At 46.3% G+C, this 25,478-nt stretch overlaps 1 protein-coding gene across 4 annotated transcripts in view; it reads right to left on the reverse strand.

Moving 5' to 3' along the window:
* The window catches only part of ARHGAP21 (Rho GTPase activating protein 21), a 194,252-nt gene extending 178,923 nt beyond the window's left edge, over positions 1-15,329 (reverse strand). For 2 of the 4 annotated variants that reach the window (XM_056519308.1, XM_056519305.1), the window contains exon 1: positions 15,032-15,329. In XM_056519308.1, the coding sequence (XP_056375283.1) occupies positions 15,032-15,121 (90 nt within the window). In that variant the 5' untranslated portion in view covers positions 15,122-15,329. The remainder of the gene's footprint in view (positions 1-15,031) is intronic. The other 2 variants (XM_056519309.1, XM_056519306.1) reach the window with 1 other exon arrangement.
* Positions 15,330-25,478: the final 10,149 nt, after the last annotated feature.

The raw sequence follows: 25,478 nt of genomic DNA on the forward strand, positions 1-25,478 counted from the left end.
CCTAGCCTAAGGAGTTTCCAAGCAGAAAAATTCAGCTTGAAAATAAGGCTAGGTTCACACTGCAGAATTTCTGGGCAGAATTTCTGCTGGAGATTGAGCCGGCGGCGCTAGGACCGAGCAGACTGCATTGCTGCCCCCCCCCCCCCCCTTAGACTTCAATGCATTCTGGGTGGATCTTTTGGGAGATCTGCTCAGAAATGCATTGCCATCTATGGGAACGGCAATGTAGTCCACGCGGTCCTAGTGCCGTCAGCTTGATCTCCAGCAGAAATTCCACAGTGTGAACCTAGCCTTAAGCTGCAGCAGCCTCCCAGGGGTATTGAATGGGATTCTGCTGCATCTGGAAGAAATTCAAAATTACGGACTCCGCCAAAAGACTAAATATGTTCATTTTATTGGAATCTGCTCACAAATGCATTGCCGTTAATGGTAACAGACACAGAATGTCCGCCAAGAATTCGCTGTCAAGCCAGGATGGGAGGTGTAGTTGAAGCACCATAGTTTGGGAAACCCTGCAGAATTATGATGGCTGTGAAGCTGCAGGATACAAACAGGCCGCTATATGAACATGAATGACCATCACTGGAGCCAAGAGATCAATGAAAAAAACTTAAAAAAAAACTTACATGGTATCTGATTCAATTTATAATTGATTAGTAAAACGCAATAATTCTGACAACGTGCACAGCTACATGTACACCCCTGTGAGTGCAATGCTTATATGTCTCTTGGCTACTTGTGAGGTTACCATCTAACCAACACCAAAGTCTTCTCATGCAGCTAGGATAAGTTAAATATATTCTTAAAAGGGGTTCTCCACCATAAGGTGATTCTAGTACATACCTGGCAGACAGTAATGGACATGCTTAGGAAGGATCTGCGCTTGTCTTGGGGCTAAATGGCTATGTTGTGAGATTACCATAACACTGTGGATAGCTTTTTGTGAACAGGTATTTCCTGTTTGACTTTTCTTTTTTGACTACAAATCCCACAATTCCATCTTCCTCCCTTCCACACATCAGCCACCCCACCCATTGAAACATAAATGAGCTGCATCCATTCAAAAGACCCGTGGTTTTCAATCAGGGTGCCTACAGCTGTTGCATTATTTGTAGATTGGTCTCCAAGCGATCCCTCCACCCATTGAAGCAGACCGGCTCCCTGTCATCAGCTGACTAGTGATGTCATGTCTTGGCCACACTATATCCTGGGAAAATCTGAGACAACAGTCATTTTGTATGCTGTTAAAAATAAATAGTGGGGTGAAACTCACAGAAGAATTGTGAGAAAACCATCGCATACAGGTACAGACACTATATTATGAACTACACTAACTTTACAGCCCCTGTAGCATAGTCAAATAAAAAAAATTCCTGAAATACCCCTTTAAGGTACTCTGCTGCCCCAGCGTTCAGAACAATTTGTTCCGAATGCTTGGAGCGGGCGACAAGGGTTGTGACATCATGCCACTCCCCCTGAATGCAAGTCCATGGGAGGGGGCGTGGCAGCCCTATGCGGAGTACCCCTTCAAAAGGGGTATTCCTGGAATTTTTGTCATCACGACCCCTGCACCCAGCGTTCTAGACAAATGCTGGGGTGCTGCACAGAGATCGTGGAGGTCCCAGGTGCAGAATCCCCGCGATCAGAACTCTTGGGGGCGGAGAACCCCTTTAAATCTTGTAGGCACAGACTACACCTGTGTAAGACTGCACTACAAAGTTGCTTGTGTACAACTGCAGTCATATGAGACACATGCAATGCCATGAAACCCCACTGGAGTACATCAGAGGCAATACAGGTCACCTTAGAGCAGTGCTGGCATGCTGGAAGTTGTAGTGTCACAGATTGGGGAACAGTGCTTTATAGTGCAAAAATTACACAACCAGAGGGACGCCTACCTTACCCATCTCCACCGTGGTCAGAGCGCTCTGCTGTTATGTAAGGGATTGAAAGATTCCCAGGGCTTTGTATCAGATTCCAATGTAAACTGCGATCAGTAGACGCTCTGGTTTCGCTGCTCACTATCAGCTCTGTCAATACCTAAAGTTTATCACTTTTTTTTTCTCCCCACCCCCAATCCAGACACTTGTCAATTTCACTACAGACTCATCACACTGAAGCCAAGAACACTCAAACTTTTGTTTAGCTTTTTTGGGGGGCAGCTGTGTGTTTAAGTACAGGCGTTTTTTCTTTCGCCATTTTATTCCCTGCACTTGTTGGAACAAGTCATGTCATTCTTTCATCATGTGAATTAAAGGGGTATTGCAGGAAAAAACTTTTTTATATACCGGTATATCAACTGGCTCCAGAAAGTTAAAAAAGATTTGTAAATTATTTCTATTAAAAAATCTTAATCCTTTCAGTACTTATGAGCTTCTGAAGTTAAGGTTGTTCTCTTCTGTCTAAGCGATCTCTGATGACACCTGTCTCGGGAAACGCCCAGTTTAGAAGAGGTTTGCTATGGGGGATTTTCTTCTAAACTGGGCGGTTCCCAAGACAGGTGTCAGAGAGGATTTAGACAGAAAATAACCTTAACTTCAGAAGCTCATAAGTACTGAAAGGATTAATGTTTTTTAATAAAATAAATAAAAAAAAGTGTATATTAATAAAAACAGAAATGGCACAAGTGGGTGATAAATTGCAAAAAAGTTTAAAAAAAAAAAGCCATGGCTGTTGGCCGTCCAGGCATGCTGGAAGTTGTAGTTTTGTTACAACTGGAGGTCCCCAATTTGGAGACCACTGCTCTAGGACATGGCTAAAGTTTTAGTTTTTTCCTGCTATATTGAATCTATATACACTACAGAAATCCAGTATTCGTTGATATAAAGGGATAGAATGAAAGAGTATTATGCATTTACCATTGTTACAAAAACAGAGTGCCTCCAGCTGTTGCAAGACTACAACTCCCAGCATGCCCGGACAGCCGTTGGCTGTCCGGGCATGCTGGGAGTTGTAGTTTTGCAACAGCTGAAGGCAGGCTGGTTGGAAACCACCGAGTTACACAATGAAACTGTCTCACTCGTGCCTACAGGAAAGCTGAGTGACATCCCCTGTCTATCATATTGGCTGTCACCCAACTTTGCCAGAAAGAGATAATAGAAAGTTAATGATTTAAGAGGAATGTAGAAAGTATAACATAACAGTGGTCATATGAGTCGATGGAAGAGGAAGCATGACAGGCATGCGGATAGATGACCACAACTCTCACCATCAGCGTGTGTCTTCAGGGATTGGGTTTCCCCTTCCCACAAAGCAGCAGGACAACATTTCAGGAACTGCGGCCATTTCCAGTAGCTTCATCTCCACGGGGAATCACCTCCCCGCCACAAGAAGCCGGATCAGTCCCAATAATAACCCAGATTTGTTACCATAACCTCCACCCTCCGCTGACCTCGCCCTGACACCTACTACCAGCCCCGGCGAGCGGCACATCAGGCAGATCACCGCTGGATAGGGCGTCACACCCTTCATGGGTCAACAGCATAATAAGCAGCAGACGGTCGGGCTGATCGCATCATCCCAGTGAAAGCGCTCGACACCTCGTACGGCAATAATCTTATTAGAAGAACCAGGAAGAAGATGACACCCTACTACATAACCAGGCACAATGTGTCCTACAGGGCTATAGGAAAGACGTGTAACCACCCCCTGAGGAAGCTGTGAACCACAGGAAAGATGCCTAGAAAAAACACTTTCCAGAAACCGCGCCATACTTGTTTGCAGGTAGTGCCTGGTATGGCAGCTCACCTCCACTGACATGAATGGGGCTCAAGCTGTAATATCACAAATGGCAAATAATAACAAATCGGAACCCCCGCGATCTCCAGAACAGGACGCCGACACTCTAACTAAAGCGCTATGGGAGCGCTGATGATGCCCAAGTGCTGTACTTGGGTCTCTTCGGCGCTCCGATAGAAATGAATGAAAGGCAGGTTCCGTTGCAGAGATTTGGGGGGGGGGGGGTTGATAGTTTAAGGCCCTAATCACATGGCAGAATTTTCACTCATCTACCCCAATTCTGCTTCCACTTGTGAGGATTTTGTGCCGAATTGGTGCAGAATTGGTGTGGAATCCAAGCGGAAATTCTGCAGAAGTGTGAATGGGAATGTGGGCTCCCATGGAAGTGTATTAAATGGGCACGCTCACTAAAATTAATTTTTGCTATTGCACTTCTTATGGTAAAAAAAAAAAATGGGGGAGATTTATCAAAACCTGTGCAGAGGAAAAGTTGCCCAGTTGCCCATAGCAACCAATCAGATCGCTTCTTTCATTTTTAACAAGGCCTCTGCAAAATGAAAGAAGCGATATGATTGGTTGCTATGGGCAACTGGGCGACTTTTCCTTTGCACAGGTTTTGATAAATCTCCCCCAATTTTTCTAATATACTTCTATATAAAAAATAAAATTTAGTTTTCTATGTTTTATTTGGGCTTAAAAAAAGAGCACATTTTCCCCCATCTCATACACAGACTTTGGACCGAGGTCCAAACACATAGGGGGAGATTTATCAAAACCTGTGCAGAGGAAGAGTGGTGCAGTTGCCCATAGCAACCAGATTGCTTCTTTCATTTTCCACAGGCCTCTAAAGAGGCCTGTGGAAAATGAAAGAAGCAATCTGATTGGTTGCTATGGGCAACTGCACCACTCTTCCTCTGCACAGGTATTGATAAATCTCCCCTATAAAGTGCAGCCTGGAGTGCTGAGGGGCGGGGGGGGGGGGGGGTCCAACCAACAGCACATGACAGCTAAGTGTGAGAGGAGCTATGATTGGATGAGGCTGGACCCACCCCCCTCAGCACTCCAGGCTGCACTTCCTGTGTTTGGGCTTCGGTCCAAAGTCTGTGTATAAGATGGGGGAAAATGTGCTCTTGAGCTTTTTTGAGCACAAATAAAACATAGAAAACTTCATTTTTTTTAAAACAAATTATTTTTGAAATATTTTTTATTTACCATAAGGAGTGCAATAGCAAAAATTTGTTTTAATGAGAGTGACCCTTTAAGCTTTCATTTGAAGAGGAATTCCACTTGAGGAAATTCTGCCATGTGAACAGACACTTACTCTCCCAGCAGTTGGACCACAGCGATCAGCTACTTCTCCACTATTTTTTTTTCTTTGCAGCTGACTGCCTTGTGCTTACTTGTTTTAACTGAGGTGGCAGGCATGCGTTCTCAGCCATACTGATTACAATTTTACACTGAAATTATTTCCTTCTGCTGCCCATTTCCTATGAATCCTCTGGCTTTGGAGAAAGGATGGGGTATTTGATCACTGCACTTGCTCATTGCTAATCTAATCAGGCTACTGGAGCTTAGCAGGGTGAACTGATTAGACCCATAAGTGGGCTGGGGTCAGTTCACATTAGGTCCAGTTTTGATGCATTTTATACAAAGTGTGGGTCTTTTTTGTTTGATTTTTATTAAAGAAATGGTCATGAGGAGAATGGAATTTAGCATTTTGACTCTATCATAATTGAGGTGTTTTATTAAGATTTGAAGTATTTAGGCTGTATTACCATGTTGAACTCTTACTGCATTTTCCACACTTTTTACTACATTATCCCCAAATAAAAAAAATTATGTTTTTTTTAATAGTTTTTTTGTATAATTGTGGTAAAACAGCACCATTTTTACCACAGATAACATATTACTGGGTACAAACTGTATAATGTAATAAACTTTATATAAAGCAAAGCACATTATGTATAACCACATCTCCAAACATACCAATACAACAAAAACACAATACAAACAACTGCTTTATAACAAACCCGACACAAAAAGGGATACTCCAGAGTGAAAAAAAAGGTTTTCAAATAAACTGGTGCCAGAAAGTTATACAGATTTGTAAATTACTTCTATTAAAAAAAATATATATATTAATCCTTCCAGCTGCTGTATGCTCCACAGGAAGTTGTGTAGTTCTTTCCAGTTCTGACCACAGTGCTCTCTGCTGACACCTCTGTCCATGTCAGGAACTGTCCAGAGAAGGATAGGTTTGCTATAGGGACTTCCTCATTCTCTGAATGGTCCCTGTCCCTCAGCTTTTCTGCTAGTCCATGAGGAATATCGATATATAGATAGAATCCAGGCTTCAGAGTATTAGGGTACATTCACACGCACGCAGATTTGATGCACAGGATTTGATGCTGCAGATTTCAATGTAAACTAAATGACTGAGCACAGCTTCTAATCTGCAGTTACAAAACCTGCGCAGGATCCTGTATATGTGATCGTAACCTTAGACTGGACTGTTGCACGAGCAGAAGTAACAACATTCACAGCGCAGCATGAAGCCAGTCAATGGGCACTTGGTGCTTTACACTAAACTGGGAAATGTCCCAAACCAAATTCTCCATTGTGCACATTGCTTCCTGCTCTGGATTTGGCAGAGCTCTGGATGTTATTAGAAATGAAATGGAAACATGAAAACGTGTGTGAACCCAGGCGGACCTGACACTTGTGGTCTATCTGGAAATAGAAATTCTTATCTGACTCAGCCTATTCCTACCTCTCCGGCGGCCGGCGCTGCAGACAGTCAACCTTTGGACGCTCCCTTGTCAGCCGCTCATGTGAACCTGCCCCCTCGCATAGTGCGGACCAGGAAAGTTCATTCACTTTCCATCAGGCATTTGTGCAGTGGATAAATGGGGCAAAAGAGAGCAGGAGGGAGGAAAGGGGACGTCCGGAGACCATTCATGGCTTCCAGCTGCTTGCTGGTAAATACAGGGCTTTACATACATCTTCAACTGGATAGATTGATCCTATAGATCTGTTTAATGCTGCTGTAAAAACTACAACTCCCAGGATGACCCAACAGCTGAACGTTATCACCTAGTAAGGTCACATGAGGGTACTGACCTTATGACATTCACCCCGCCAGTCATCTCAACACATCTTCCATTTACCTCCTACTAAGTGTATGGGCAGTAATTGCTCCTAACTAGATTAAAGGGTACCTTTCACTATAAAAATTTTTTTTATATATATCCAAAGCAGTGGTGAGCAGCACAACCCAATGATGTAGAGGTGGTACGGGTGCCGTCAGAGCAGTCCTGGTCACGGTCTGTCTATTGATACATACACAAAGGTTCCGCAGCACTCGAGAAGTAATTCAAAGGTGATGTATTATCCCATGCAGAAAAAAGTGATACAACGTTTCACCGGTCTCACACCGGCTTTCTCAAGCATGCTTCTTCTCGAGTGCTGCGGAACCTGGGTGTGTGTGTGTTTATTTTTTATTTTTTTGGGTCACATGGCACAGAGCCAGTAGAGAACAGTTAGTATGCTCTTCTCAGCTCATTCTAGGGTATGAACACTTAGACCTCCACCGATCATAACTTTTGACATGTCTTTAACATGTTCTATGTTTTAAAGTGACAATGCCCATTTAAAGAAGGACACAGGTCTAAGTAGTTATAACACACACACACACAATATATATATATATATATTTAGAGATGAGCAAAGTTACAGTGATTCGATACATCACAAACTTCTCGGCGGTTGCTGACTTTGGCCTGCATAAATTAGTTCAGCTTTCAGGTGCTCCGGTGGGCTGGAAAAGCTGGATACAGTCCTAGGAAAGAGTCTCCAGCCACCGGAGCACCTGAAAGCTGAACTAATTTATACAGGCTAAAGCCAGCAACTGCCGAGCAGTTTGTGACGAATCGAATCACTGTAACTTCACCGATCTCTAACACACACACACACACAATGTCAGATTTATCAAACTATGTGAGAGAATAATGGAGTGATTTTCCCACATCAACCAATTAGAGATGAGCGAACTTACAGTAAATTCGATTTGTCACGAACTTCTCAGCTCGGCAGTTGATGACTTTTCCTGCATAAATTAGTTCAGCTTTCCGGTGCTCCCGTGGGCTGGAAAAGGTGGATAGGAAAGAGTCTCCTAGGACTGTATCCACCTTTTCCAGCCCACAGGAGCACCGGAAAGCTCAACTAATTTATGCAGGAAAAGTCAGCAACCGCCGAGCTGAGAAGTTTGTGACGAATCGAATTTAATGTAAGTTCGCTCATCTCTACAACCAATCACAGCTCTGGTTTCTCTTTACCAGAGCTCGTTAGATGAGCTGTGATTGGTTGCTGAGGGAAGATCACTCCACTTTTTCTCTTAGGCTGCTTTCACACTATAAAATTAATCCGTTTTAACCCGTTATAGTCCGTTATTAATAACGGATGTTATTTTGTGACGGGAGAATGAAAGGAAGAAATAGTAGATGCACTATTTCTCCCGTTACTATCTTCCGTCACAAAATAACGTCTGTTATTAATAACAGACTATAAGGGGTTAAAACGGATAATGTACAAATCCCATAGACTATAATTAGATTTTCTAACGGATGTTTAATGGCCGATTTTCAGGGTTTTCATAACGGAACATCAAACAGATCTTTAAAACGGATGAATTTTATAGTGTGAAAGCAGCCTTACACCGTTTGATAAATCTGGGCCAATATCTATACAAAACTCAAAGGGGGAGATCAAAACCTGTCCAGAGAAAAAGTTGCCCATAACAACCAATCCGATCCCTTCTTTCATTTTGCAGAGGCCTCGTTAAAAAAGAAGCGATCTTATTGGTTGCTATGGGCAACTTGATAAATTTCCCAGAATGTATGTTTTTATTGTATAAATCCTGCCGACTGTCCGATGGGTGCAGTGAATAGTTAGTGCATTCGGGTTATCACAACGGGATTCAGGTTATCACAACGAGATAGGAGGACAAGAGAGTAAGGGCCCATTTACACAGTGGGATATCTGAGTAGAATCCAGCGGAACCATTCTGCTTGGAAATTCTGATGCAGCACCCTCTAAAGGCTAGGTTCACACTACGGAATTTCCACCTGCGATTCCGCTTTGAAATTGCAGGCAGAAATTTTGTTTTCTAAAATGTATAGTGTAGTGAATGGGTTTCCGTTCACAAATTCACACTTCGGAATTTGTGAAGCGGAATTTGTGAACGGAAAATCTGCTTGGAAATTTCCGCCTGAAGAATGGCGTTGCTCATTCTTCAGGCGGAAATTCTCGCAGAACACGTTGCAGTCTATTGGAGACTGCAGTGTCCGCACGGTCCTAGCACCCACTGATTCAGTCGGCGCTGGCCGCACTCTTAATCTCCGGGTGGAAGTTTTCTGCCCAGAGATTCCGCAGTGTGAACCTAGCCTTATTGTTTTCGATGCACCACATACATGGCAGAATTTCTACCGTGGAAATTCCAATTACAGACTTCAGGAAAAGAATAAACACGTTCATCCTGTCAGCTGAATCGTCTCAGGCACGCATTGCCGACAATGGAGATGGCACATGAACAGTCTTATCGCCAACCTGACGCGCACATAGTGGCTACCGAAACCGTTCCAGACAAATATTCTGCATTGTGAATAGGCCCTTATGGTTGCTTTTTATCTCCTGCAAGGTTTTGGTAGGCAGACCTGGCATTATCAGGTACTCAGCTAATCTTACAAAAAAAAATAAAAAAATTACAGAAAGTGGATGAGCTGAGCTGCAATACCAGACATGACCATAAGACAAAGAGTGGCGCTGTTTCTGTGAAGAGTCATTTTTCTATTCTCGTACAACCCCCTCAAAGTTCAGTCCACCGGAAACATTGAAGCAAGATAATAAGCCTCCCCCAACGCCGGTCACACCACTGCTGGCCACTTCTTATATAATGCGAATGGAAATCATTAGTCTGTAATATAGGAATATTCTGAAGATTTTCTCCATATTTCAGTGCTTCTTCATAGCTTCCTACTCGAGGTGTGGGTTAAACATGCCAACACGACACACCCAATGCTGATTCTGGAAAGAAGGGAGGGAAAAAAAAAAAAAAAAAAAACTCATATATATATATATATATATATATTTCTATATTCGTTTTTTCCGCGTCCGGGCTGCAGGAAGGAAAGCTGTGCACTTGCTGAATTTCTTAATGAAAGAAAGGTTTATCCTTAATGTTACAGGAGGGAGTTCACCAGAAATGCAAAGATTATTATGTCAAGCGTAAAGCATTTAACCTGCTTCATTCCCAAGTGCAGCGCTGCCGCCCGGGGCTGTTCTGATCACAAGTGATATGCAGCCAGGAGAGTGATAAGAAGAGGGGAGGCAGATAGGGGGACAGGCAGGTGACAGCTCCGCTGCAGGCCCTCGTCGCCTGCTGGAAGATGCGCAGCTGCCACTAGTGAGTGAGAGGTGTGTAAATTCACTGGTGTCTCCAGCCTACAAGTCAGCACAAATCTGTCCTGACAGTCGTCACATCAACTGAAGCAAGCGAGGGGGGGGGGGGGGACACCGACTACTACAAATCCTACTATTCTCGCCAATACAGCCCTTTACATGTCCTTTTAGGGTGGCCCCTGCTTCATTCTACCCCCTTGGTGGTCTGATAGACCCAGGCTGTCACTTGACTGCAGTGTTTTCCTAACCAGTGTGCCTCCAGCTGTTGCAAAACTACAACCCCCAGTATGCCCAGACAGCCTTCGGCTGTCCGGGCATGCTGGGAGTTGTAGTTTTGCAACAGCTGGAGGCACTTGCATGGGGGAAACATTGATATAGTGGAAAGCCATTTGTTCCAAGATTAAAGGTGTACTCCGGTGAAAAACTTTTTTTTTTTTTTAAATCAACTGGTGCCAGAAAGTTAAACAGATTTGTAAATTACTTCTATTAAAAAAAAAAATCTTAATCCTTCCTGTACTTATTAGCTGCTGAATACTACAGTGGAAATTATTTTCCGTTTGAAACGCAGAGCTGTCTGCTGACATCACGAGCACAGTGCTCTCTGCTGACATCTCTGTCCATTTTAGGAACTGTCCAGAGTAGGAGAAAATCCAGAGGTTGGAAATCCCATAGACTGTGAATTAAACCGTGGCAGGTCATGAGAGCCACCACTCTCGTGATCAATGGGGGAGGGTCCCAGTGGTCAGACCGCCGCCACAGATCAGCTAGTTAAAAAGGGGTTATTCAGGATAAGAAAAATAAATAACCTATTCCCTTTAAAGACAGCACCACCCCTTTCCCCAGCTTGTGTGTGGTACTACAACTCATCCCATACATAATCTGAGAAGAAGAGGGGCATTCTTTGCAGAGGAAGGCAGACATTTTTCTAATCTTGGATATCTTCATACTACGAAATAAATAAATAAATATATATATATATATATATATATATATATATATATATATATATATATTTATATATTATTATTATTATTATTTTTTTTTTATAATAATATTTCCAAATCTGTGCTTAAAAATATTCCGCCACCACACCATATGTGAAGAAGTCTCCATCCGAAAAGTCCACAGCAACTCTGCTACATGTGAACTTGACGTATTTAAGGTGGAATACCGCCTTAAATGTTTTGTTGAGATTGCTGCCTGTGACCTGCAGGCTGTGCACCTAGGGAGTGCCCGTGCTGTTGACTTCTATGATTCAGGGTGGTGCCACCTTCTATAGTGACACACATTGATAGGGCGCCCAAAATTGACAGGTCACTCCAAGACACAACTTCCAAACTTTCTTTATGCACAGATCAAGTACAACAACAAGAAGCATGAAACAATGTAACATATGGCGAGAGTACAGTGATACTATGTAACATATGGTGAGAGTGCGGTGATACATTGTAACAACCTGTCTCCACATGATCTTCTCCTAATCCCCCAAGGAGACGATTACTGGGAGGCGAACCCCAAGGAAGACGGCTCCATGGTAACAAGAGTAATCACAATGCCAATAAACACGGGATGAATCATCCTCATCCAAGAGGTTCTGCAGCAGATCTGTACACCATTAACCAATAATAATTTGCTTAAAGGGGTACTCCAGTGAAAACCTTTTTTCTTTTAAATCAACTGGTGGCAGAAAGTTAAACATATTTGTAAATTACTTCTATTTAAAAAATCTTAATCCTTCCAGTACTTATTAGCTGCTGAATACTACAGAGGAAATTATTTTCTTTGTGGAATGCTCTCTGATGACATCATGAGCACAGTTCTCTCTGCTGACGTTATTATAATAATAATAACGCTTTATTTATTGTTTTCCTTAGTGGGATTTGAGCCCAAGTCCCCAGCACTGCAAGGCAGCAGTGCTAACCACTGAGCCACCATGCTGCCCTTAGTATACATCTGCTATGCATGGTTGCTAAAATGGACAGAGATGTCAGTAGAGAGCACTGTGCTCGTGATGTCATCAGTGTTCCAAAAAGAAAGGAATTTCTTCTGTAGCATTCAGCAGCTAATAAGTACTGGAAGGATTAAGATTTTTTAATAGAAGTAATTTACAAATCTGTTTAACTTTCTGCCACCAGTTGATTTAAAAGAAAAAAAGGTTTCCACCGGAGTACCCCTTTAAGGAATTATCAAACTAATGTAAACAATCAGGTCACAGCCTCCATAAGTAATATCTGTGATGGGAAGAATTTTTTAATTTTTAATAAACAGATCTATCAAACAGTGTGCCTCCAGCTGTTGCAAAACTACAACTCCAAGCATGCCCGGACAGCCGAAGGCTGTCCGGGCATGCTAGGAGTTGTAGTTTTGCAACAGCAGGAGACACACTGTTTGGAAAACACTGCTCTAGACGAATGTATTACTTAATGTACAAGATCAGAGCAGCGCCACTCTTGTTTACTGGCAGTGCCTAGTACTGCAGCCGATCAGTACCGAGTTGCAATACAAGACAAAGTCTAAGGGTATGAGTGTCCTAATCACGTGCATCACTGTAAAAAATGAAAATAAAAAATAAATAAATAGATGCAACCAACCTCCAGCTGGTGCAGGACTACAACCCCCATTAGTCCATGACAGTTTAGTATGTTCACCCCCTAACAGTTATCCCTAGCTATTGCAAAATCATAACTCCCAGAATGCCTTGCTCCCCCCTAAAGGCAGAGCTCACCAACCTGTGGCAAAACTACACCTGAGGAAAGTCAGGGCATGCTGGGAGTTGTAGTTTTGCCGCAGCTGGAGATCGCCGTCCAAATGAATATTAAACATTCTAAAGAAGTGGTCTCTAACTTGTCACATAGATACAATTCCCAGCATGCCAGGACAGCCCTTGGCGGTCTGAGCGTTGTAGTTCTGCAACAGCTGGAGGTCCACAGTGTGGAGACCACTGCTCTAAAGGCTGACATGGCATGCTGGAATTAGTAGTTTTCAAATCCTTATGATGACATTATTGCTAAAGGTTGGCAGAGCATGATGGGACCTGTTTAACAACAGCGGGAGACTGCAGTCCTAAAGGCTGACAGGACATGCTGGGAGTTGTAGTTTTACAATGCTAATGATGACGACAACCATTAATTCCAAAGACTGTCAGGCCATGCTGGGAATTGTATCCATTAGGACTGTGGTCTCCGGCTATTATAAAACTACCCAGCATGCCCTGACAGTCTTTTGAATTAATGGTTGTTGTCTTCATTAGGGTTGTAAAACTACAACTCCCAGCATGCCCTTTCAGCCTTTAGAGCAATGGTGTCCAAACTGTGGACCTCCAGCTGTTGCAAAACTACTGTTTATTCCAAAAGGTTGTCAGAGCATGATGGGATTGTTTTACAACAGCGGAAGACTACAGTCCTAATGAATACTAACCCTCCAAAGGCTGACAGGACATGCTGGGAGTTGTAGTTTTACAATGCTAATGATGACGACAAACATTAATTCCAAAGGCTGTCAGGGCATGCTGGGAATTATAGTTTTACAACAGCTGGAGACACTGTCTGAATGAATACTAACATTCCAAAGGCTGACAGGACATGCTGGGAGTTGTAGTTTTAGAATCTTAAATCATTCCAAAGGCTGACAGGACGTGATGGGAATTGTATCCATTAGGACTGTGGTCTCCAGCTGTTGCAAAATTAGAACTCCCAGCATGCCTTGTCAACCTATGGAATTAATGGTTGTTGTCCAAATTAGGGTCGTGAAACTACAACTCCCAGCTGCCCTGACAGCCTTTGGAATAAACAGTAGTTTTGCAACAGCTGGAGGGCCCGAGTTTGGACACCACTACTCTAAAGGCTGAAAGGGCATGCTGGGAGTTGTAGTTTTACAACAGCTGGAGACACACTGTTCGAATGAATACTAACATTCCAAAGGCTGACAAGACATGCTGGGAGTTGTAGTTTTACAACCCAAATGATGACGACCATTAATTCCAAAGGCTGTCAGGGCAGCTGGGAGTTGTAGTTTCACGAGCCTAATGTGGACAACAACCATTAATTCCATAGGGTGACAAGGCATGCTGCGCGTTTTAGTTTTGCAACAGCTGGAGACCACAGTCCTAATGCAAAAACAACCACCGCCGCCATCTCTTCCCAAACAAAAAACACAAATCTTATCCAATTCACCAATCAACATCATACCCAAAAATGTCCCCACTTGCAATACATGGTCACCAGTACTCAACCACCAAAACCAGGAGAAACCCCCATGGGGTGCATGATCAGCCCCAAAACTGATTCATTTATAATCTCACTTGTTACCTCAGCAGGATGGTCTTCAAAATTCCAGAGCATCATAGTCACCCACTGCTGTCTGTCTATCTCCCCACCCCTCTCCTAGCCAGGTTGGTACAGTCCATGCATTATGATCCAATTATCACTGGCTGCCCCCCTACAAAATATACAAAAACACAAATATTCCTGGGTGCAAATGGGCAGTGGGCTGAACCAATCTACTAGAAGAGGTTCTGCAGCAGCTGCACTGGGTATGGCTGGGCACACTTGTCTGAATGCACTGACTGCACAGTAATAAATAAAAAAAAGGGGGAGAATTAAAGAGGAGGAGCCACAACTTTCCTTTGGGGAGGGGGGGGGGGGGTATAGACAATGTGGGTCATTCTGGCTCCCAGTCCTGGCAGGGAGGCCACGCAGGGGATTGTCCCTGATCACTGCTGGGACCCCGCATTGTGTACATTAAAAATATCAGCTGCTGGAGAACTACAACTCCAAGAATGCCTCCTCCACCCCCCTCTATCCCCACAGGTGGTTTCTCCCGCCCCCATAGCGCTCACCTCCTCAGCGCCCGGGCTAGTAGCGTGCGCCTGCTGCTGCTGGGTCCTCTCGCCGTCTGCCTCAGGTGGAGCAGTCCGGCGGCTCGCCATAACGATTCCCCGTGCGAATTACAATGGAGAAGCGAAGGAGTCCACATTGGAGGGAAGGGAGCAGAGCGGTGACATGGCGGGGTCACCGGGACGCGGTGCTGGGGAGGGGGAGAAGGAGGACGACGAGGCGGTGGAGGAGGAGAAGAGCGGACATGGTGTCACCCGCTCCCCGTCTACACGGTGTGTGTGAGCCAGAGGCGCTCTGAGAACGGGAGGGGGCGGAGCTCCGGCGCGCTCACCAATCAGGACGCGACCTTCGTGTCACCTGCCCCGCCCACCCACTCACTCCGCTTTTTGTATCGCCTTCGCCAATATGTGGAAGAGAACAGGTTAAAAAAATGGGCGGGGTAAACGACGTCAGCCACCTGAATGCTTAAAATGTGGGTCGTGGGGGCTGCTCGGGGTAGTGGGAGAAGGAGGCTGTGTAGTGATTCTAGGGGGGCTCCAGGAGACTAACAGGTGTCTATGGAGCTGCCCTTGAAGTAATACAGCCTTTGTGTAAGATGATGATCCCTAAACTGTGCCTCTTCTTGCTGTTGCACAACTACAACTCCCAGCATGCCCAGACAGCCTTCGGCTGTCTGGGCATGCTGGGAGTTGTAGTCCTGCAGTAGCAGAAAGAGCCACAGGTTGGAGATCACTGGTGTACGGATTACTTACAGTAGTTTCCTGTCCAGACAATCCTCTGTGAGCTAAACAGGCTGATGCATTGTGCCTGCGCTGGCACACTGTAACAAAAAGATTTGCAGAGGGGTTCGGCTTAGGCCTTATTCACACTATTGACTTTTTCTCATGTAAATTCCAGTCGGATTCCGCTTACAGCAGCCTTCTTAGCAATCGGTGGTCAATGTCAGCGGGAACCTGCACTGAGGCTGTGTTCACATTAGGTAATCTCTGTCCAGACCTCTGCAGATGCATATCCAGCTCTAGGACCTCTGCGGGGCACATGTCCGGCTCTAGGACCTCTGCGGGGCACGTATCCGGCTCTAGGACCTCTGCGGGGCACGTATCTGGCTCTAGAACCTATGCGGGGCACGTATCCGGCTCTAGGACCTCTGCGGGGCACGTATCTTGTTCTAGGACCTCTGCGGGGCATGTATCCGGCTCTAGGACCCCTGCGGGGCACGTATCCGGCTCTAGGACCTCTGCGGGGCACGTATCAGGCTCTAGGACATCTGCGGGGCACGTATCCGGCTCTAGGACCTCTGCGGGGCACGTATCCGTCTCTAGGACCTCTGCGGGGCACGTATCCGTCTCTAGGACCTCTGCGGGGCACGTATCCGGCTCTAGGACCTCTGCTGGGCACGTATCCAACTCTAGGATCCCTGCGGGGCTCTAGGATTGCTGAAGGCTCATATATGGCTCTAGGACTGCTGCAGCCTCATATCTGGCTCTAGGACCTCTGCAGGACACCTATCCAGCTCTAGCACCTCTGTAGGGCACATATTCGGCTCTAGGACCTCTGTCGGACTCGTATCTGGCTCTAGGACTGCTGCAGCCTCATATCCGGTTCTAGGAGGACCTCTGCAGGGCACATATCCGGCTCTATGACCTCTGCAGGCAGACGGGTGAATATCTGGCTCTAGGACCTCAACGGGTGAATATCTGGCTCTAGGACCTCTACGGCTGAATATCCGGCTCTAGGACCTCTACGGGTGAATATCCGGCTCTAGGACCTCTACGGCTGAATATCCGGCTCTAGGACCTCTACGGGTAAATATCCGGCTCTAGGTGCTGTGGATGCGTATCCGTCTTGTGGACTGCTGCAGGCGCATATCTGCAGGGACTTCTATTCAATCTTCCGGCAGAATCCAATACCATGTAGTGTGAACAGAGCCATACGGGAGTTTGTCTTAAATCCCTCTTTACATGGGCCGTTCTACATGACGGCACTAGGACGGATTGGAAGCGCTGTCACATAGACGGCAATGCATTTCCATGCAAAATCCTCAAAAACATTGAACAGGTACAATGGGGGACAGTTATCAAAACTTGTGCAGAGAAAAGTTAACCAGTTGCCCATAGCAACCAATCAGATCGCTTCTTTCATTTTTCAGAGGCCCTTTTCAAAATAACAGAAGCGATCTGATTGGTTGCTATGGGCAACTGGTCAACTATTACGCTACACAGGTTTTCATAAATTTCCCCTATTGTTTTTTGCGGACTCCGGAATCAGGATTCCCACAGAAGATGTTGCCTCCTCGAAAATTATGCAGTGTGAACAGAGCAGCAGAGTCCCATTGAAATCAATGGGGGTCTGCTGCTGCAGAATGTCTGTGCGGAATATTCATGTGGAATTCCACCCGAACATTCTTAGGTTGTGGCTAATTAGTGGTACCCCCAACTAATTACTGCATGCCTTTTAGGCACAAATGATCAAAATCAATGTACAAATTATGTGTTTTACCGTAATAATGCACAATGCAGTAAAACTTGTTTTGGTCAAAACACAGCAATAGCTTACCTACCGGTACCGATAATTACGGTAAAAATGTTGCTGTATAACCATTGGCAGTCCGGACATGCTGGAAGTTGTAATTTTGCAACAGTTGGAGGTCCACAGTTTGGAGACCACTGGCCTAAAGTAAAGGGGGACACCGGTTAGGTCATGTTTCCAACATGGAGGCCATTTTTAATGCTGCCATATTGGATTCAATTTAGTTTTTCACATAAGAAAGCAGGTGTGAGATACACGAAACGTTCACCGGAAAAACAATGTTTTGGAATTTGTTTTTCAGTTGCCCATTGTGTTGCATTCTTGCAAGTGAATAGTTAAAGGGGTATTCCGCTGCTCAGTGTTTGGAACAAACTGTTCTGAATGCTGAAGCCGGCGCCTGGAACTCGTGATGCCATAGCCCCGCCCCCTCAATGCAAGTCTATGGGAGTCTCCCATAGACTTGCATTGAGGGGGGCAGGGAGTGACATCATGAGGGGGCGGGACTATGACGTCACGAGTTCCCGGCGCCGGCTTCAGCATTCAGAACAGTTTGTTCCAAATGCTGAGCAGCGGAATACCCCTTTAAAGAGTACCTTTCACGATCTTGTTGCATTTTATAATCCTCCCAGTTCACTGCCCCCATCATGATAAACCACCCCCTGCCTTTATTTTTATTATATTTTAGTTTTCTACCTTGATATTTCTCTGTATTTTCTGCTCAATCTCAGTCAGATTCACAGACTGGAAAGGGCCGTTACCCAGCAGGCATGACATCATCTGAAGCCATACAGGGGAGAACTTCCTCCCTCACTCTGCTACACACAGCCCAGAGCAGTTCAGTGTGAAATGAGCTATGATTGGCTAAGGCTGCACACACTCTTCAGCACTCCAGACTTAATTTCCTGATTGTGGACTTCTGCCAGGCCAGCAGGAGTCCAAAGTCTGTGCAAGAGATAAGGGGAAACATGTAACATTAGGAAACATTAGGGAGACACCTAGTGGCAGCTTTTTTAAACCCAAATAAAACATAAAAAATTTCATTATTTAAAAAAAAAAAAAAAAAAAAAAAAGTGCATTAGAAAGATTTTTTATTAACCATTAGTGTCACGATGCCGGCTGGCAGGTAGTGGATCCTCTGTGCCAGAGAGGGATTGGCGTGGACCGTGCTAGTGGATCGGTTCTAAGTCACTACTGGTTTTCACCAGAGCCCGCCGCAAAGCGGGATGGTCTTGCTGCGGCGGTAGTGACCAGGTCGTATCCACTAGCAACGGCTCACCTCTCTGGCTGCTGAAGATAGGCGCGGTACAAGGGAGTAGACAGAAGCAAGGTCGGACGTAGCAGAAGGTCGGGGCAGGCAGCAAGGATCGTAGTCAGGGGCAACGGCAGGAGGTCTGGAACACAGGCTAGGAACACACAAGGAACGCTTTCACTGGCACAATGGCAACAAGATCCGGCAGGGAAGTGCAGGGGAAGTGAGGTGATATAGGGAAGTGCACAGGTGAAGACACTAATTGGAATCACTGCGCCAATCAGCGGCGCAGTGGCCCTTTAAATCGCAAAGACCCGGCGCGCGCGCGCCCTAGGGAGCGGGGCCGCGCGCGCCGGGACAGGACCGAGGGAGAGCGAGTCAGGTACGAGAGCCGGGGTGCGCATCGCGAGCGGGCGCTACCCGCATCGCGAATCGCATCCCGGCTGGAAGCAGAATCGCAGCGCCCCGGGTCAGTGGATCTGACCGGAGCGCTGCAGCGGAGAGAGTGTAGCGAGCGCTCCGGGGAGGAGCGGGGACCCGGAGCGCTCGGCGTAACAGTACCCCCCCCCTTGGGTCTCCCCCTCTTCTTAGGGCCTGAGAACCTGAGGAGCAGACTTTTATCTAGGATGTTGTCCTCAGGTTCCCAGGATCTCTCTTCAGGACCACAACCCTCCCAGTCCACTAAAAAAAAAGTTTTCCCTCTGACCTTTTTAGAGGCTAAGATCTCTTTGACAGAGAAGATGTCCGAGGAGCCGGAAACAGGAGTGGGAGGAACAGATTTGGGAGAAAAACGGTTGAGGATGAGTGGTTTAAGAAGAGAGACGTGAAAGGCATTAGGGATACGAAGAGAAGGAGGAAGAAGAAGTTTGTAAGAGACAGGATTAATTTGACACAAAATTTTGAAAGGACCAAGATAGCGTGGTCCCAACTTGTAGCTAGGGACACGGAAGCGGACATATTTAGCGGAGAGCCATACCTTGTCTCCAGGGGAAAAAACGGGAGGAGCTCTTCTTTTCTTATCCGCGAACTTCTTCATGCGTGAAGAAGCCTGTAAGAGAGAATTTTGGGTCTCTCTCCATATAATGGAAAGGTCACGAGAAATTTCATCCACAGCGGGCAGACCAGAGGGCAAGGGGGTAGGGAGGGGGGGAAGAGGGTGACGGCCGTACACCACGAAAAATGGGGATTTGGAGGAAGATTCAGAGACTCTGAAGTTATACGAGAATTCGGCCCATGGAAGGAGATCTGCCCAGTCATCCTGGCGGGAGGAAACAAAATGTCGCAAATAATCACCCAAGACTTGGTTAATTCTTTCTACCTGTCCATTGGACTGGGGATGATATGCAGAAGAGAAATTTAATTTAATCTTGAGTTGTTTACAGAGAGCCCTCCAGAATTTAGACACGAATTGGACGCCTCTATCCGAGACGATCTGCGTAGGCAACCCGTGAAGACGAAAAATGTGTACAAAAAATTGTTTAGCCAACTGAGGCGCTGAAGGAAGACCAGGAAGAGGGATGAAATGTGCCATTTTGGAGAATCGATCAACGACCACCCAAATAACAGTGTTGCCACGGGAAGGGGGTAAATCAGTAATAAAATCCATACCAATCAGAGACCAAGGCTGTTCGGGGACAGGCAGGGGATGAAGAAAACCAGCGGGCTTCTGGCGAGGAGTCTTGTCCCGGGCACAGATAGTGCAGGCTCGCACAAAGTCCACAACATCCGTCTCCAGAGTCGGCCACCAATAGAAGCGGGAGATGAGTTGCACAGATTTCTTGATGCCCACATGACCAGCGAGATGGGAGGAGTGACCCCATTTGAGGATTCCGAGGCGTTGGCGTGGAGAAACAAAGGTCTTTCCTGGAGGAGTTTGCCTGATGGAGGCTGGAGAAGTGGAGATCAGGCAGTCAGGTGGAATGATGTGTTGCGGAGAGAGTTCAACTTCTGAGGCATCCGAGGAACGAGAGAGGGCATCGGCCCTAATTTTCTTATCGGCAGGACGAAAGTGAATCTCAAAATTAAATCGGGCAAAGAACAGAGACCACCGGGCCTGGCGAGGATTCAGCCGTTGGGCAGACTGGAGGTAGGAGAGGTTCTTGTGGTCGGTGTAAATAATAACTGGAAATCTTGATCCCTCCAGCAGATGCCTCCATTCCTCAAGTGCTAATTTAATGGCTAGAAGCTCTCGATCCCCGATGGAGTAGTTCCTCTCCGCCGGAGAGAAGGTCCTAGAAAAAAAACCACAAGTGACAGCATGCCCGGAAGAATTTTTTTGTAAAAGAACAGCTCCAGCTCCCACTGAGGAGGCATCAACCTCCAATAGGAAGGGTTTGGAAGGGTCAGGTCTGGAGAGCACGGGAGCCGAAGAAAAGGCAGACTTGAGTCGTTTAAAGGCGTCTTCCGCTTGAGGAGGCCAAGACTTGGGATCGGCATTTTTTTTGCTTAAAGCCACGATAGGAGCCACAATGGTAGAAAAATGTGGAATAAATTGCCTGTAATAATTGGCGAACCCCAAAAAGCGTTGGATAGCACGGAGTCCGGAGGGGCGTGGCCAATCTAAGACGGCAGAGAGTTTGTCTGGATCCATTTGTAGTCCCTGGCCAGAGACCAAATATCCTAGAAAAGGAAGAGATTGGCATTCAAATAGACATTTCTCAATTTTGGCATAGAGTTGATTGTCACGAAGTCTCTGAAGAACCATACGGACATGCTGGCGGTGTTCTTCTAGATTGGCAGAAAAAATTAGGATATCGTCCAGATATACAACAACACAGGAGTATAACAGATCACGAAAAATTTCATTAACAAAGTCTTGGAAGACAGCGGGGGCGTTGCACAGGCCAAAGGGCATGACCAGATACTCAAAGTGTCCATCTCTGGTGTTAAACGCCGTTTTCCACTCATCCCCCTCTCTGATGCGGATGAGGTTATAGGCGCCTCTTAAGTCCAATTTAGTAAAGATGTGGGCACCTTGGAGGCGATCAAAGAGTTCAGAGATGAGGGGTAGGGGGTAGCGGTTCTTAACCGTGATTTTATTAAGACCGCGGTAGTCAATGCAAGGACGTAGGGAGCCATCCTTTTTGGACACAAAGAAAAATCCGGCTCCGGCAGGAGAGGAGGATTTACGGATAAAGCCCTTTTTTAAATTTTCCTGGACATACTCAGACATGGCAAGAGTCTCTGGGGCAGAGAGGGGATAAATTCTGCCCCGGGGTGGAGTGGTGCCCGGGAGGAGGTCGATAGGGCAATCATAAGGCCTGTGAGGAGGTAGAGTCTCAGCTTGTTTTTTGCAGAAAACATCCGCGAAGTCCATATAGGCCTTAGGGAGACCGGTTACTGAGGGAACCACAGAGTCACGGCAAGGGTTACTGGGAACCGGTCTTAGACAGTCCTTGGAACAAGAGGGCCCCCAACTCTTGATCTCCCCAGTGGACCAATCCAGGGTTGGGGAATGAAGTTGAAGCCAGGGAAGTCCAAGGAGAATTTCCGAGGTGCAATTGGGGAGGACCAAAAGTTCAATCCTCTCGTGATGAGATCCGATGCTCATTAGAAGGGGCTCCGTGCGGAAGCGTATGGTACAGTCCAATCTTTCATTGTTTACACAATTGATGTAAAGGGGTCTGGCGAGACTGGTCACTGGGATGTTGAACCTGTTGACGAGAGAGGCCAAAATAAAATTTCCTGCAGATCCAGAGTCCAAGAAGGTCACAGTAGAGAAGGAGAAGGCAGAGGCAGACATCCGCACAGGCACAGTAAGACGTGGAGAAGCAGAGTAGACATCAAGGACTGTCTCACCTTTGTGCGGAGTCAGCGGACGTCTTTCCAGGCGGGGAGGACGGATAGGACAATCCCTCAGGAAGTGTTCGGTACTAGCACAGTACAGGCAGAGGTTCTCCATGCGGCGTCGTGTCCTCTCTTGAGGTGTCAGGCGAGACCGGTCGACCTGCATAGCCTCCACGGCGGGAGGCACAGGAACAGATTGCAGGGGACCAGAGGAGAGAGGAGCCGAGGAGAAGAAACGCCTCGTGCGAACAGAGTCCATATCTTGGCGGAACTCCTGACGCCTTTCGGAAAAACGCATGTCAATGCGAGTGGCTAGGTGAATAAGTTCATGTAGGTTAGCAGGAATTTCTCGTGCGGCCAGAACATCTTTAATGTTGCTGGATAGGCCTTTTTTAAAGGTCGCGCAGAGGGCCTCATTATTCCAGGATAATTCTGAAGCAAGGGTACGGAATTGTACGGCATACTCGCCAACGGAAGAATTACCCTGGACCAGGTTCAACAGGGCAGTCTCAGCAGAAGAGGCTCGGGCAGGTTCCTCAAAGACACTTCGGATTTCCGAGAAGAAGGAGTGTACAGAGGCAGTGACGGGGTCATTGCGGTCCCAGAGCGGTGTGGCCCATGACAGGGCTTTTCCGGACAGAAGGCTGACTACGAAAGCCACCTTAGACCTTTCAGTGGGAAACAGGTCCGACATCATCTCCAGATGCAAGGAACATTGGGAAAGAAAGCCACGGCAAAACTTAGAGTCCCCATCAAATTTATCCGGCAAGGATAGGCGTAGCCCAGGAGCGGCCACTCGCTGCGGAGGAGGTGCAGGAGCTGGCGGAGGAGATGACTGCTGAAGCTGTGGTAGTAACTGTTGTAGCATAACGGTCAGTTGAGACAGCTGTTGGCCTTGTTGCGCTATCTGTTGTGACTGCTGGGCGACCACCGTGGTGAGGTCAGCGACAACTGGCAGAGGAACTTCAGCGGGATCCATGGCCGGATCTACTGTCACGATGCCGGCTGGCAGGTAGTGGATCCTCTGTGCCAGAGAGGGATTGGCGTGGACCGTGCTAGTGGATCGGTTCTAAGTCACTACTGGTTTTCACCAGAGCCCGCCGCAAAGCGGGATGGTCTTGCTGCGGCGGTAGTGACCAGGTCGTATCCACTAGCAACGGCTCACCTCTCTGGCTGCTGAAGATAGGCGCGGTACAAGGGAGTAGACAGAAGCAAGGTCGGACGTAGCAGAAGGTCGGGGCAGGCAGCAAGGATCGTAGTCAGGGGCAACGGCAGGAGGTCTGGAACACAGGCTAGGAACACACAAGGAACGCTTTCACTGGCACAATGGCAACAAGATCCGGCAGGGAAGTGCAGGGGAAGTGAGGTGATATAGGGAAGTGCACAGGTGAAGACACTAATTGGAATCACTGCGCCAATCAGCGGCGCAGTGGCCCTTTAAATCGCAAAGACCCGGCGCGCGCGCGCCCTAGGGAGCGGGGCCGCGCGCGCCGGGACAGGACCGAGGGAGAGCGAGTCAGGTACGGGAGCCGGGGTGCGCATCGCGAGCGGGCGCTACCCGCATCGCAAATCGCATCCCGGCTGGAAGCAGAATCGCAGCGCCCCGGGTCAGTGGATCTGACCGGAGCGCTGCAGCGGAGAGAGTGTAGCGAGCGCTTCGGGGAGGAGCGGGGACCCGGAGCGCTCGGCGTAACAATTAGGAGTGCAATAGCCAAAATTTTTTTAATGAGTGTGCCCATTTAAAGCCATTGTCCTACTTGGTAGTTTTGAATTTTTTGCATAAAATACAATCCCATTACAAATTTTAACCACCCGTGCACTACACAGTAACATTCTTAGCATCATTCTTAGCATGTACATGTATTACTAGTCATGCTCTATATGGTATTATTTGAGTCATGTGTCCGTAGTTTTGCGGTACATTTACGAGTATAATTAGCCGTGCACTATACCGTAATATTTGTAGTGTCATGTGTCCGTAGTTTTGCGTTACATTTACATGTATAACTAGTCGCGCACTATACGGTAACATTTGTAGTGTCATGTGTCCGTAGTTTTGCGGTACATTTACATGTATAACTAGTCGCGCACTATATGGTAACATTTGTAGTGTCATGTGTCCGTAGTTTTGCGGTACATTTACGTGTATAACTAGTTGGGCACTATACGATAACATTTGTAGTGTCATGTGTTCGTAGTTTTGCGGTACATTAGCAAGTATAACTAGTCGCGCACTATACGGTAATATTTGTAGTGTCATGTGTTCGTAGTTTTGCGGTACATTAGCAAGTATAACTAGTCGCGCACTATACGGTAACATTTGTAGTGTCATGTGTCCGTAGTTTTGCGGCACATTTACATGTATAACTAGTCGTGCACTATATGGTAACATTTGTAGTGCCATGTGTCCGTAGTTTTGCGGCACATTTACATGTATAACTAGTCGTGCACTATATGGTAACATTTGTAGTGTCATGTGTCCGTAGTTTTGCGGCATATTTACATGTATAACTAGTCGTGCACTATATTGTAACATTTGTAGTGTCATGTGTCCGTAGTTTTGCGGTACATTTACATGTATAACTAGTCGTGCACTATACCGTAATATTTGTAGTGTCATGTGTCCGTAGTTTTGCGGTACATTTACATGTATAACTAGTTGCGCACTATATGGTAACATTTGTAGTGTCATGTGTCCGTAGTTTTGTGGTACATTTACGTGTATAACTAGTTGGGCACTATACGGTAACATTTGTAGTGTCATGTGTTTGTAGTTTTGCGGTACATTTACATGTATAACTAGTCGTGCACTATATGGTAACATTTGTAGTGTCATGTGTCCGTAGTTTTGCGGTACATTTACATGTATAACTGTTACGCAGAGC

Source organism: Hyla sarda, chromosome 5, assembly GCF_029499605.1.
Source record: "Hyla sarda isolate aHylSar1 chromosome 5, aHylSar1.hap1, whole genome shotgun sequence".
Classification (NCBI taxonomy): Eukaryota; Metazoa; Chordata; class Amphibia; order Anura; family Hylidae; genus Hyla; species Hyla sarda.